General features: G+C 42.9%; 4 protein-coding genes across 4 annotated transcripts; 3 read left to right on the top strand and 1 right to left on the bottom strand.

The window, feature by feature from the left end:
• The first annotated feature begins 1 nt into the window (after position 1).
• On the top strand, positions 2-1,416 carry Bfra_009346 (putative mitochondrial deoxynucleotide carrier protein). Its single transcript, XM_037339690.1, has 4 exons — positions 2-134; positions 201-253; positions 309-1,088; positions 1,135-1,416. Exons 1-4 carry the CDS (start codon positions 102-104, stop codon positions 1,235-1,237), a joined length of 969 nt encoding a protein of 322 aa, XP_037189740.1. The 5' UTR covers positions 2-101; the 3' UTR covers positions 1,238-1,416.
• Positions 1,417-1,899: 483 nt separating this feature from the next.
• Positions 1,900-3,066, top strand: Bfra_009345 (uncharacterized protein; the record flags this gene model as incomplete). The annotated part of the gene is made up of 1 exon (XM_037339689.1): positions 1,900-3,066. One exon carries the CDS (start codon positions 1,900-1,902, stop codon positions 3,064-3,066), a length of 1,167 nt encoding a protein of 388 aa, XP_037189739.1.
• A 662-nt stretch (positions 3,067-3,728) lies between these two features.
• Positions 3,729-5,918, top strand: Bfra_009344 (putative elmo ced-12 family protein; the record flags this gene model as incomplete). The annotated part of the gene is made up of 1 exon (XM_037339688.1): positions 3,729-5,918. The coding sequence occupies one exon, from the start codon at positions 3,729-3,731 to the stop codon at positions 5,916-5,918; it is 2,190 nt and encodes a 729-aa protein (XP_037189738.1).
• A 4,576-nt stretch (positions 5,919-10,494) lies between these two features.
• Positions 10,495-12,019, bottom strand: Bfra_009343 (putative methylenetetrahydrofolate dehydrogenase protein). Its single transcript, XM_037339687.1, has 3 exons — positions 11,729-12,019; positions 10,700-11,432; positions 10,495-10,646 (listed from the first exon to the last, which is right to left on the bottom strand). Exons 1-3 carry the CDS (start codon positions 11,917-11,919, stop codon positions 10,590-10,592), a joined length of 981 nt encoding a protein of 326 aa, XP_037189737.1. The 5' UTR covers positions 11,920-12,019; the 3' UTR covers positions 10,495-10,589.
• Positions 12,020-12,546: the final 527 nt, after the last annotated feature.

The following is a 12,546-nucleotide window of genomic DNA, read 5'->3' as shown; positions in this document are numbered from 1 at the left end:
TCTACTTCTATGCCCCCCTAGGTCATGCAAATAGTCGTGTGGATTGATATTTATTCTCAAACCTCAAACTTTAATAATACTATTTCGAGAACGTCAGATGTATGTCTGAAAGCGCCGAGCATCTGAAGGATGAGGTAAGGTTTAAGGTTTTATAGTTGTTACGTTCGTCTTATAGAATCAAGAAACTGATACTTATCTAGGGCTCCAAGACCCAATCAATGATAGCTGGTGCGACAGCTGGTTTGATTGCTAGGTAAATTTACAATTGGTCGACATCAGAACTATTTGCGCTCATATCTTTCACTCAGATTCGTGATTGCCCCTTTGGATGTTGTTAAAATTCGCCTTCAATTGCAATCGCACTCTGCATCCGATCCTCTTTCACATCGGGATCTGCGAGGATCTCCAATCTATAAAGGGACGATTCCGACGATCAAACGTATCTTTCGAGAGGAAGGGTTGTCGGCATTATGGAAGGGGAATGTTCCAGCAGAGTTGATGTACGTTTCGTACAGTGCGATCCAATTCACGACATATAGATCTGTTACGCTGGGCCTACAAGACGCTTTTGGGGAACACCGACTGCCAGCTGCTGCTGAAAGCTTTATTGCAGGAGCATCTGCAGGAGCTGTTGCTACGACCGCAACTTATCCTCTTGATTTACTCCGCACGCGATTCGCTGCACAGGGCGTTGAGAGGGTGTACACTTCTCTCCGATCGTCGATCCGTGATATCGCCATTAACGAAGGGCCGAGAGGCTTCTTTCAAGGACTTGGTGCTGGCGTTGGGCAAATCATACCATATATGGGTATTTTTTTCGCCACATACGAGAGTCTCCGTCTTCCGATGGGAACTCTAAACATGCCCTTTGGATCCGCGGATGCGAGTGCCGGGGTTATAGCTTCAGTCATAGCAAAAACTGGCATATTTCCTTTTGATTTGATTAGGAAGAGATTGCAAGTACAGGGACCAACAAGAGAAAGATACGTTCATAAGAACATCCCAGTTTACAACGGTGTGTTTCAAACAATGCGACACATATTACACAATGAGGGCTATCGAGGGCTCTATCGAGGATTGACGGTCAGGTATGTGAAAGAAAAGTTCTGGATCTTCTGATGCTAATATCAATAGTCTCTTCAAGTCTGCTCCAGCAAGTGCCGTTACTATGTGGACATACGAACGAGTTCTTGGCATTTTACTAAAATGGGAGAAATCCCAGGAACTTTCAAAGTGATTTAAGGGTGTTTTAGAGTACATAAGAGCAGTGGAGTCTGTAGAGGGGTGGAATATTGTAGTGATTCTGAAAGGTATAATAGACTTTCAGACAATCATGAATCGGTAGAAATAGACATAGAATACATAATAAAGTACCGTGGATTACCCATGATCCCAACCTTATCTACCGAATTCTACACCGTAAAAGAAATTACTTCAAGGGGGTAAATAGCTAGAGAAATGATAAAAAGGATAAATGGAGAGAAATGGATGGATGAAACGACATCAATGCATCGCGACCAAACAAGCCTCAGAATTCACGTGCGTATGCCATATTTTGCGGTACCAATCTCTCTCCTGCTCGGGCGGAAGGAAACTGATTCAGTCAGTTTATCCTCGCCGTATCACAGTTCATTATGGCTATCAACACTGCAGTTGTTCTCCACAGAACTTCCAGAGGTATATCTTAGTTAATGAATTAAGTTTGTTTTCATTTATTTCATCAATCTGAGTTCTTATGTGCTATTGTTGTTGTTGTCGTTATTCAAAATCTCCAAGTGTTTTCAACTGTTCCTTCACCCAGTCAAAACTCTTATAATTGCCATTAACACCCCTCTTCAAAGTAAATACATTTGCATGTGATTGCCAATTTAACAACACATCAATATCAATCTTGTTAGAATGTCGACAACTATTTCAGCTCCCAGAGCAGAGCAATTATTAGCGCCCCTATTGGCATCTCTACCTGCGGCTTCTGTATCTCCTCAACCTCCAACGGCGCTGCTTCCTTTACTTTCGCCGATTTTACGTCAGAGAGTCCAAATATTGTCTTCGACCTCGAACGAGCCATGGCTGCCATTACTCTGCTATGATGATTCAAATGTCTCGAAATTGCAACAAGCTATAAAAAATGACCGGTTAGAAGCACATCCCGTTTCTGGTGAGGTCGAGGTTGATTGGGAGAGTGAGGTGGAAATTCAATATCGACGACTCGATGAAGAGACCTTACAAGCTCTAGTTGTACTTAGAGATCTTTCCTTGAGTGCACGACTTGTATGGTGTGTTGGTGATGAACTCGGTGGTGGCGATGGATGGAGAATTGGAGAAGTGGGAGCATACGAATCTGAAACCCAAGAAGAATGGGGAAAGAAAGATATAGCTTCTGCGGAAACCGCCTTTACATCAGGAACTTCGAAAACATCTACACAGACAAGTGGCAGTCTTTCGAGTGTCACGAACGCAGCTAAAGATACCGAGGCAGAGAATGACGACGATGATGATTATTGGGCTCAGTACGACAACACGCCCGCTCGTACGCCCGCACCAAAACACTCCCCTGCACCCCAGTCTATGCAAAACGTCTCGAGGAGCGCAGAGGATGAAGACTCATACTACGCACAATATGCGGATGTACAACCTGCCATGGATAGTCATGATCCAGACGAGGCAGCACAAAATGGTACCGTCGAAACGTCCCTTGGTCAAGACGATCAAATAACTTCCACGCTACAACAAAATCTACAACATCACACATCATCTCATGAGGCAAAACAATGGTCAGAGTCTAGTAGCGGGATCATCAATGGAGGGGATTATGTCGAAGTTGTACAACCACGACCAGGCAGTAGAACTAGCTCAAGTGGGAGTGAGACAGTGGCAAAACTCGAGAAGAGAGCACACGCTCGGGAACAGAGCGAGGTTGGCATTAAACAACATATTTCGACAAGTGTAAAGAGTCTCTACAGATTGGCGAAAGTAGCAGGGATTGAGAGGGCCGAATTTGATAGGTTGATTAGAACAGAGTTGGATTGCTTGAGTTTGATGGATGAGGACGAGGATGATCAGTGAGAATGCTTGCTCTAAGTTATGAATACAGTAGCATATTGACATCAGCGATGGAGTTTTGGCATCTTCACTGTGTAGCGTAAAATATCTGGTATACTTGTGGATCATGTTGAGGGAATCCATAGCTATGAAATATAAAATTGGCAAGAAATTGCATCCTGCATACCTAGGCATCTACGTGTTGATTGTTCGTGTTGACTGTTCAGATCAATTGCTTATAGGTTGTGTTATATGAATATCTTCAAATTTCCCCATTCCTATCCTCTCACTCAAATGCACCGAGATACATACTCGAGTGGTTCATTGGTGAATGATAAGGCGGCTCAAGCTTTCCGGCACCGAGAACACCTGCCGTTATCAACTCTCAAAAGCCATTGAAGCACAGACTAAACCCGACTTTCTCCAATGATTCGGATCCTTGGTACTTTTATACTTTTAATGCACCCTTAAGGTTTTTAATCTCCTCACACTATTGTGACCCCTTCCCTCGAGGGAAAAGAATCGAACACCTAGAATCTATAGTAAATTTTTGGAAAGATTTTAAGCAAATGTGACTGTCGAATAATTGAAAATCGGGGGTTATCAAAAGCCAATTGCGCCTTGACTAAACTCTCCAGATTTCCCCAGCTTCATCGACCTCGAAAGTACAAGACACAACAATTGAAATGGATCAAGCAGATATACCTTCGTTGCTCTCGAGGCTCAATAGCGATGAAGATGCTATGCGCAAAATGGCAGTATTTAAGCTACAATCTTCCATTAATGATCCATCGTTCGCAGATGTGTTCATTTCCTCAGGGGGCCTCACTATCCTGCGTCGACTGATCATGACAACCAATGCGAATACCCTCGCATACTCCCTACAGAGTCTGAGCCGCCTACTGGAAGTCGATATGGGTTGGGAAATATTCGAGGCACCAGGTGCCGGGGAATTGGTCGAACGAGTCGTCGAATTGATCGTTACACATCCACTGGTTAACATTCTACGAGGCGCCATGTCGATATTGGTTGCTATTGTGAGCCACCCACAATCTTCAGGGGGGCGTATAAAAATACCTGGTGCATTTGGATTTCGAGCTTTGAAACCTGCCGTCGCGGTTTATCCTCAATTCTTCGAAATGGTAGTCTCGCAACTCAATTCTGCGGATCATTTACTTTGTGCAAATGCACTGATGCTGCTGAATGCATTAATGCGGGATTCGATTACGAATGATAACGGACAGGGAAAGGACAATGTTAGTAAAAGTAGTGGAACTGGAGAGGAGTGGCCGAAATTTATCAAACGTTTACAAGATTTGGGGGTTATTAAAGCTGCATATAATTTGATGCAAAGCTCGGCATTACAAGATTTGTCGCATCCGCTATTGGAGTTTCAAAGTTTGACCAAGGTTTTATTGGGTAAATGGAAGGAGGTGAAGGTGGATTTGGAAAGACCAGAACATCGACGAGCACTAAAGGGACTACATCTAGCCAGCGTACCCGAAAAGAAAGATCTTAGCAATGGCGCTTCAGCGAAGGTAGAAACTTTGGAGAATGGCGACAAAAAAGGGAGTCGAAAACACAATCCCGAAAAGTGGAGAAGATTGGGCTTCGAGACCGAAAGTCCTGCTTGGGAGTTCGAAGCGACTGGATTTCTTGGTATGATGGATTTGACCGATTACGTCAGGAAAAATGAAGACAGGTTTCAAAAGCTTTTGTTAGAGCAATCTTCTAAGCCATTAAATGAGAGATGTCCTATTGCAAGGGCTAGTCTAATAGTCACATCTATCTTGTATGACCATTTCGAGGTCGACAAATCAGATGCAGAGGATGCGAAAACTTATTTGGTATTGGATGGAGTAAAGAATTATGATAAGATATTCCGGCCTCTACTACTCCAGTGGTCAAGGCTACACTCAGCGAGTTTGCAAGCTTTCTTTAGGTTATGGAAAGCTACTGGTGCCGAGCAGGATGATTTCATAAAAGTTGCGGAACTTGTACGGATTTTGGTTGAGCAAGTGGTTGGTCAAGCTTCAAGAACAAAAGATGTTCTAGAGGTAGAAGAAGAATTGGCAGAATTCGAATATTCGAAATTACGAAAGCTACAAATGGAGTTGTTGGAATTGACTTTTGAAGACGAATGGGGTCAACATTTACAGCAAGTGCGAGATGAACTTAAACATGAAGCTCTTTTGTTTGTTAAGGAACAGAGAATAAGATGTCTGCTTGAAGGAGCATGGTTTCCAAGAATTATTCAACCGAAAACTGTTAGCGAAGAAGGATCATCTTCTACCAAAAGTCTAGGAAGAAGAATACCAACGACGAGTTGGCGTTATGTCAAACTCTCACACAATCGGCGTTATCTTCATTATTTCGATTTTGACCATCAATTAAGTAAAGAGCCGACACTTGATCAATTGCTCGAAAAGATTGACTTGAGTACTATCAGTTCAGTCGTTTCCAATGTCTCCGCGTCCCATGACGACGGTTCGAGTATCTCAAGCTCCTCAACCCTTAAAGATACAAATCCATCAAAAGCAAATACCACTACCAAAATTACTATCAACAGCTACGTCACAGAGACTAAAGCACAACAAGATGACACAGATCCGGCCGAGAAAGCTATTCTTACACTCATGCCTCCCACACATAGTCTTGCTTCGGAATGGTTGGATGGTTTGTTGATGTTATTGAACCAGGCGCCGATTACGAGTGAAACCAATAAACTTGTGAGCTTGGTTAGCGAGTATGGATTAAAGATTAGACTTTTGAATGTTAGGTTAGATGAAGGAAATGGGTATGGAGATCCCCAGGTGGGACAGGGTAAAGTGCCGAGTCGGGAGGGGTTAGATGAGGATTATTACTATGAGGTTTAATGGGGTGTGGATTGGAGTGTAGCGGGTGTTGCAAGTGGGATTGGGTGGCTGAATATACTGTATATCAATACGGAAAGGAGAGGACCTGATACAAATAAGCGAGGAGAGTGGAAGTAGCAGGTTTTTCTAACTTTTTCTTTTGGTATTTCTAGATAACGTGGTTTTTTTGTAATGATACCCTGGGCTGGTTTATTGGGATACCTTTTATGTATAATAGTCTCGTCTGGTTTAATATGGGATTTAGATATATGCATACCTAGGTATTGGTAGATTCTTAATCACGTTAACAGCCTTGCACTTGTAAATTTCTGAACATTCGATATTTCAGGACATGACAGAAATTGCTTCAAAAATTCGAGATTGCTATAACATGAAGCAATATACAAGAGATGAGAAAGTGTATGCTATAGGTATTTCTCCGTATCTCCACGGAGCACTACCCCTCACCTTCACAACTTTATCACTTTCTTTTTCGCCCATCTTTTTCACTAGTCACCAATACCCTTTTTAATCTCCTTTCCGCCTCTCCAAGTCCCACTTCCTAAGAACTCAAACCCGGCCCCCTTCCCTCAACAACCAAAAACAAAGTCCATTTCCCACCCACCAAGTTGCACTTCTCAAAAAACTCCACTTCACACTTTCAGTCCCGATATACGCAACCCAATACGCCAATCGGACACCCACATAGGACCATCCCACAGTCGCAATCGTGTCCTCGGAGACGCCTCTAAAAGAAGCAAAGAGTATTGCTGCTACAAAGATGGGGAAATTATCTAGAGCGTTTTGCTGGGCGGCTTCCCAGCGCAGTAGCATGTTGATGGTGGAGGGGGAGAGATCTTTGGGGGGGAAATTGACGAGATCTTGTCGTGGGGAGGCGTTGGAGGTCTTGTGGAGGATGCGCCGGGGGAGACGCGCGGATTGGAGGAGGTGGGAGAAGAGGAATTGGGTGGTTAGGATGGTGGGGATGGGGGAGACCATGGTTGGGTTTGGGGTTGGGGTTGAGGTTGAGGTTGAGGTTGTTGGGTAGGGAGTTTTTGATGGAGGGATTGTGGATGAGAGTTGTGTTGATACTGGTGATGTTGATGTTGAAGAAGACGAATCAAAATAGACGATTTGAATATGATGTAAGAATCTCGAATAAATCAAAGAATGACCTTGAAATCTCGGGGAAGCACACACTTAAGAAGATCCTTCATACCCCGGAAATTCATTAGCAATAGTTCTGTACACTGTACAGTAACTTTAAATTTCCGCCCACCAATGCAGAATGAATCCATACACATACATCCCCTGCGCCCTTGAACAAAAACGTTGTTCGACTTCCACTCGTCAGTTTCCCGTGGAGTAATTTCGGTGCATCGTGCCTACAAACCTTCTTTTGATATTTTGCAGCTTTTGCTTGCTTGGCTTGGGTTCTCCACCATCCATCCATCCATCCATCCGCTTACATTAATCCCGATCTTATCTGATAGTACACCTGCCTACACAAGTGTTGAAGGCCCAGCTCGAGAGAGATATATTGTTGAAAGCTACTGGAAAGGATAATTTCTAAACCAAACACGAGTAATGCGCTGAAACCAATTGCCAATTTATTATGCGCCAAGGAAATCCTCGATAGTCAAGAATTTGATTCAAGACGCTGCATCGTACAATCCCATTTCTCGGGCATCGGCGTCGGCGTCGGAATCTGGGCACGTTTGATGTTCGACAGACCCTAAGCTTTCTTCCAACAGTTTGAAACACAAATCTAGAGGCTAGTACCAAGTAGTATTTTGCGTCCACCTTCACCTCCTCTTCTCGTGATTTTTCGTCTTGTTTTTGCTACTTTTGTTGCATGTCTGTATTTTTGCCCAGCATTTACCAATCTTTTGTATGTGTTTGCGTTTTGATCTTGGATACCCGGCCGGCGTCTTGGGATTATCTTATTTGCCGGTCATTTCGGAGGTTTGAAGTTTTTTTTCTTTTTTTGCTTTTTCTTGATCGTCAAGGGGTAATCTTGGCGTTGGTGTTGAAAGTATATTGTTGTTTTCTTTGTCGGATTGCGAATATTGAGATACACTTGATATGGAGTATATATAAATGTATGTCTATATATATACCAGTCAATATACTCTGTATTATCAACCACCAGATCTAAAGCTAGTCCAACGATTTCCAATCCCCAGTTCCCAAAAAACACCATCTCTTCTTCCAAAATTCTCCATAATCTTGGGATCATCTCGGTACCGAGCACGGAGAAATAGCCAAGCAGCTCGTCCAACTCGGGTTTCTAAAGCTTTCCAAAAGTTTTTCCATGCAACACCAAGACACAGACTAGCATGTTAGGTTCTCTGGGCAAGAAAACAGATGTGCAACAAAAGCTCTTCCAACACTGATTCTCACTCTGATTATTCCCGAAAACTTATGTCCGAGGATCTTGGTCGCACACCAAGACATTGGCGAGGGACACCGAATTCTCTAGGTTCCTGGGCAAGTAGTTAGATGTGCAACAATGTGATTCAGTTGTTGAATAGTGCCCGCGATATCCGCGGTATACAGGAAGGGGTTTGGTATGACACCACGATATTGGCGAATATGTAGACCAAGAATCTGGGCGAGAAGAAAGATATGCAACGTTCCTTTTGAGGGTCAGATGAATCAGTGATAGTATGGTTGATTCTCTGGGCAAGATTGACGATATGCAACAACAAGACTCTTGACTGATAGATTCATCATGCTAGAGTATCATAAGAACTATGCTGTGTAAGAATAAGATTAAAATTCATGCAAAAAGAAACCATGGGTATACAAACCAAGACATTGTACCTCTGGGCATGAGATACGATACGCAACAAAAGTCCTCGAGTCTACAGACTGCGCACTCAGATATATCATTCATATTACCATGGTTAGTATCCTTGTGCCGCGGTGACGAAGCATCGGTATAAATATAGATATGTAACCAACCTCGACGTACAAACCAATGCACTCGATTCTCTCGGCATGAATTCCGACATGCAACAAAAGCGTCTGCATATCACTCTCACCACACCAAGATACCCAAGTGTTATACCGCATTCCGCCGAGTTTCTTGTGCACACTGGGCACGAAAACCGATATGCAACAGAAGCCCTCAAAACTCTATTCATAACACCAGATCCTCTAGGCAAAATCTCGTACTCGAGTCCTAATTTCAGTCTCACATCCAAGTCTCTGGGCACGAATATCGATATGCAACAAATCCCCTCCAAACACACATACACAGGATCACCATACCCTAGTGTCCCCCCAATTTCTGGGCTCAAAGGCCGATATGCAACAAACCCATCTATCTGAATCTGTATACCACTGTCTACAATACCAAGAACCCCAAGTCATTAAACCACATTCCGCCGAGTTTCTTGGGCATACTGGGCATACATGTCGATATGCAACAAATCTCCTTCAAATACCTAGTATACATACACAGAATCACCATACCCATACCCATAGTATCTCACTAATCTCTGGGCTCGAGGCCCGATATGCAACAAAAGTACCAAGTACCTACCCAGGTATTCACACATCTACAACCCACTCACTCGCTCTCCACAACATGACCAAGACCCCCAAGTCGTTAATATCACACCATCCACCCACCAGATTCCCTGGGCGCGAATACAGATATGCAACAAAGAATCATGAGAAAGTAGTATCACCTTAGTACATTGTACCACACACACATACATGACTCTTAGTATCACCCTATATGCTGGGCATGAAAATAGATATGCAACAAAATTTCTCGAGGTGTTTGCGGGTTTGTGTTCAGGATATATTATCCATATACATGTGTATACGCAGGTGATGTCACGAGATTTTCGGATAGATATCTTTCCCTCCCTCTCTCCCTCCCTCCCTACCTACCTAGATATCTAGATATCTATCTCTCACATCACCACAAATAATCCTACTATCCAGTAATCTCAATCCATATAACAAAAAGCTCGACATTCCAAGAATTGAAAGTCTATCTATCTATCCATCTATCCTCTCTACTACAATTGAATTTTCTCGCTACCCAACCCTTAAATTTTAGTATATTTCCTTCCTCGCTTCCTAATTACCTAGAAATCCACTCGGTTATTTTTCTGATCTCTCTTCCTCTCTCTTCCCCTTCTCATGACATAACTCACGCTGAAATTTGAATTTCAACTCAAACGCGGATTGATTCAATGTTCAGCATTTCATAACCTCGTGTATAAATGGAAATGAGTGAATGAGTGAATGACAGGATGCATATCCAGACCCTAAATTAGAGAGATGAGAACGAAGAGCACATAGACTACGCACATCCTATTTTCCATTCCCATTGTATCAATTCAATAATCTCCGGCACGGCCTGAATACCAATGCATTCCCTCACGCTCCGTGAATATTTTCAGACTATCAGTCAAACCGCCGACCTAGATCTCAACACTACAATCGAGAAGTGCCTACCTAGGTAAGTAAACGAGACATGTCCGATTCACTACCGCTAAATAAATAAAAATTGTTAGAGATGCGGAAGTAAAAATACCAAATCTAATTCAATTATGAAGAATTCTCTATCACTTTTATCCTATCCTTTATCATTTTCAACTCCTCTTTGGTATAAATCTTCCAAAAACGCCTTTCTATTTTTCGGTTCCTCCTTAATAGCCCAATTCCATTTTAGTTTAACTCTTCCACCGGCTTTGCAGCCCCCTTTCCTTGGTTTCCTACCAATCTCTGTGAATTCGTCAGTGAAAGGTCTTTATTTGTCAAGACACGGAAGAACTAACCAAAAGATTTCTTAACAAAACAGCAATTGTAACTTTTCCAATGGAAGGTACGTAAATCGAAGCCTTCTCCTTCACAGCAGGGCCATCGAAATTCTTTTGAGATGAGAAATTGATACAGACAGCGCCATCCCTGATCAATTCAGTGTTGATCTTGAACTTCTCTCCTGGAACACCGGAGATGACCACATCACTCTTGGGCAAACATTCATCGTTCTTCATTCCTTCCATATCGTGTACCTCGTGATGGATCTTCTTGATACCCTTGCCACGGGTAAAGAGCTTCACGCCGTCAAGATCGCAAGAGTAGACTGTAGCACCATCATTGGCAAGTAAAGCAGCCAATGGACGACCAACAACCTCTGAGCGGTTGAATACTGTGATCGTCTTTCCGTACAGACGGTTGCCATATGGGAGAACCGAGTTATAGATTTGTAGGTGTTCGAGAACTTTGACAACTGCTAAAGGTGTGCAAGGTAAAATCGATTTTTGGGTGTTGTGAGGAGCGTCAAGGAATCGAATGTTCTGGTACATGTTGAAACGGTAGGTATGCGCCAATCCTTCTACATCTTTGTTGAGAGCGACTATTTGTTGGATGTATCCATCTTGTAGAGAAGGCGCGGGGAAGATTGGGTAATATACGATGATACCGTGGATGGAATCGTCGTTATTCGCTTTGAGGATTTCGTCTTCGATCTCTTCCTTGGTGAACTTTCGGAGTTCGAAATCGAAACCACTGGATGAAAGAAGTCAGTGTGTGGAACTATCGAAGTCCAACTACTTGTAGTGTTCGACATCATCGTGAGAATCCCCAAGTCTTGAACTAAAAGATTGATAGTTCGTGGGCGCAAGTAATTCCCATTTCAGTGTCTTGTAATCTGATATCCAATTTCTCTGTGCTTTTCAGATCTTTTGATTTGTGAATCGTTAAATTACTCCCATCTTTGAAGGGAAATGTGGTCAAGTATAGCAAGTATGCGATTGCAAATTCTCTTGTGTATAGCAAATGGAAACGAACGGAAGAATACTCACTTCTCAATGCATGTAGCCATTGACCAGTCCGCATACTGCTGAGCTGCAGGATCTTCATTTGCCAACAATCCCACAAGCTTAGGCTTGAAGGTTAACTTCTCTAGATCCGTCGCGACTTCTCCAAGTAACTTTTTAGCAATTCCTTGAGCCAAGATAACCTTGCAGGTCGCTGGGACAGGAGAAGAGGACATTTTCGACTATGTTTGGATGACTTGCGGCGAAGGATTTAGGAGAAGATCGTGGCACAATTTTCGATAAAGTCACAGTGCTTCGACAAGGGTCTCGTGTATACTTGGTTTGTTGATAGGAAAATCCTGTTCTGGAAGGTAACAAATCAGAGGAGAAGTTTTGATGAAACATGTGTAAAATAAAATTTTCTTCCCAATGCTTATCTTATCGCACCTTTTTTGGAGGGGAAATGGAGGGGTAAGTCAGGGGTGTCGATTGGGGCTCTTTTACCTCACCGGATCCAGTGAAGGGTACAATACACAGGTGATGTATAAAAAGAGGAACAATAAGAGCTTCGTTCAAATCAAGTACTTGGTTCATTGGAAGTCGTTCTCTTCTCCTGATGGATGTACAATGTGAAACATCGTGAATCAGAACAAACATGATGGGAATTCGAGGTGCTAACTCACACAGTTCCCGATGTTCAACCGTTGACCGCCTTGATGGGCAGAAAATTTCCCCTCAATCAATTCTAGAAGCTCAATTATTAAGGTTATCTGAGTCTGAGAATCATAATCATTGAACGGATTGCACATAGAGAAGAACCTGCCATTCAAGGGTACATGATTTGCAATCGATATTATATCTCA

This window comes from Botrytis fragariae (assembly GCF_013461495.1).
Source record: "Botrytis fragariae strain BVB16 chromosome Unknown tig00000161, whole genome shotgun sequence".
NCBI classification, from domain to species: Eukaryota; Fungi; Ascomycota; class Leotiomycetes; order Helotiales; family Sclerotiniaceae; genus Botrytis; species Botrytis fragariae.
Note: the sequence above shows the minus strand (reverse complement) of the source record. Positions and strands in the feature narration are given on the sequence as shown.